Raw genomic sequence first — 2,100 nt, 5'->3', positions numbered from 1 at the left:
AGAGAGAGAGAGAGATCACGTTAAATTTGATTATGATACTTTAATTATTAGAAATATTTTATCTGTCAATAGCACACGTATTCACGTACACGAGCAAAAGTTACGAGATTTAATTATATAATTAATGAACTTATACGATCGCATTACGTTGCGTTACAGCGCCCTACGAGGGTGGAATATGGAAGGTGAGGGTTCATCTGCCGGAGCACTATCCTTTCAAATCACCTTCGATCGGTTTCATGAACAAGGTCTACCATCCCAACATTGACGAAGTCTCGGGTACGGTGTGTCTAGACGTTATAAACCAGGCTTGGACTGCCCTTTACGGTATGTATTCATTTAACCATGTAAAACTGTAATCTAGACTGTAAATAGCGCACGAGTACCCGCGCAATTTTCATTTAGTCGTCTTAACCTTTTCATTACAAGTAACTTAATTTAGACTTCGCTTTGAGAATTACAACGTGAAAGTTGCATGCTTTCCAGTCGTATATGTATATAGTATATATCTTGTATTTATTATGAGTCAGACTTTGTTCGAGCAACGAGTTGAGAAACAACATTTAACTCTAATTGATAATTGGCTCCGAAATTTTCTTAATTGGTATTCGTATGGTAAACTAAATTAATGCAGTTTTGCTTAAAGTTAATTAACGTAATCCATAATTAATCCGTAATTAATTTTTCATTTTGAAAATCAAAATCCGAGGAACCGGATTATATAATTTAAAGTTATGTAAGGTTGTGAAAAATATTTATTGTAAACAATTTTTAACAATTTGGTGCGTAATTGAAAAATATGTCCGTGTTTACTGGGATCCGCAAATGCTAATTAGAGTTAATATCTGTCGAAAGAGAGAAAAAGTGAAGAGACTATGAACGATTATTAACAACATTTTTGCATTATTTGGTTTGTTTCAGACTTGTCAAATATTTTCGAGTCTTTCCTGCCTCAGTTGTTAACATATCCCAATCCAATCGATCCCTTGAACGGCGATGCTGCCGCGATGTATCTTCATAAACCCGAAGAGTACAAGAAGAAAGTGGCGGGTGAGTATGTTACAGACTTAATAAGTAGTAGTATTTCCTTTAAACAAGACAGTTGGAACGAAGACAGTGGATCATTACAAGATTTTTATGATCAGCTGTCAATCGATCCGTGTCTCTCTCTCTTAAAATAAAACTTCCCCTGTGTAGTTGCTTCCGTTCCGCGTGTGTGTTCCGCCCGCTCGAAACATCATTACCATCGCAATGTAATTTCCCGTTTCTGACTTCTCGGCAGATTACGTGAGGAAGTACGCGACGGAGGAGGCGCTGAGGGACCAGGAGAACGGCGGCACCGGCAACGGGATGTCCTCCGACAGCGAGTCGTCGATGAGCGACTTCAGCGAGGACGAGGCGCAGGACATGGAGTTGTAACCAAATATATTACCATCCGCGCGTACCCATATCCTTAATCATCTCGATTCCCTGTAAGATCCCCGATCGCTCGTCCTACTACCAAATAGATGCTTACACCCGAGACTCCGAGTCTCACTTCTGGTGACGGCGACGAGATCCCTTTTACTACTCGTCGCTGCTCTCGTCGCTCGTTGCTCATCGCTCGTACATATACCGAGGGGTTGGTGATTGACCATCCCCGGCACGACGAGAGTGAAAGTGACGGAGACGAACGAGGTAAAAACGGAGAATCGCGCTCTTCTCATCGAGCGCATCTCAAGGGGCGTTTTCTATCACGACAGCGATGTCTCTCACGGTCATCCAAGCTCTTGCTTGAGTTAATCCGTTAATTATTCGCTGCGTTTAATTGTCATATTCATAAATTATGACAACGACGATGATGATGATTATAACGTGCACATCAACGAACGAGACGTTGGCTCAAATGAAACTCGCAATCTTTGTAAACGTCTCGAGAGTCGATGCTCTTATTTTTCAGTGTGAAGAAGAGAAAAAGGAAGGGTATGAAACGAAAAGACAGAGAGGACCATCGTTGGTATTTACGGGTTATTCATTTATCGACGCAATCGATTTTTGGCCGGTGCTTCTACTGCGTGTATATATATATATATATATATATATATATATATATATATATAT

General features: G+C 40.4%; 1 protein-coding gene across 1 annotated transcript in view; it reads left to right on the top strand.

Moving 5' to 3' along the window:
- LOC105623106 (ubiquitin-conjugating enzyme E2 H) overlaps window positions 1-1,419 on the top strand; it is a 58,781-nt gene extending 57,362 nt beyond the window's left edge. Inside the window, exons 3-5 of the mRNA XM_012204506.1 lie at window positions 160-327; window positions 922-1,050; window positions 1,283-1,419. Of these exons, the coding sequence (XP_012059896.1) occupies window positions 160-327; window positions 922-1,050; window positions 1,283-1,419 (434 nt within the window). The remainder of the gene's footprint in view (window positions 1-159; window positions 328-921; window positions 1,051-1,282) is intronic.
- Window positions 1,420-2,100: the final 681 nt, after the last annotated feature.

This window comes from Atta cephalotes, assembly GCF_000143395.1.
Source record: "Atta cephalotes unplaced genomic scaffold scaffold00053, whole genome shotgun sequence".
Classification (NCBI taxonomy): Eukaryota; Metazoa; Arthropoda; class Insecta; order Hymenoptera; family Formicidae; genus Atta; species Atta cephalotes.
This window is presented reverse-complemented; position numbering and strand designations above follow the sequence as displayed.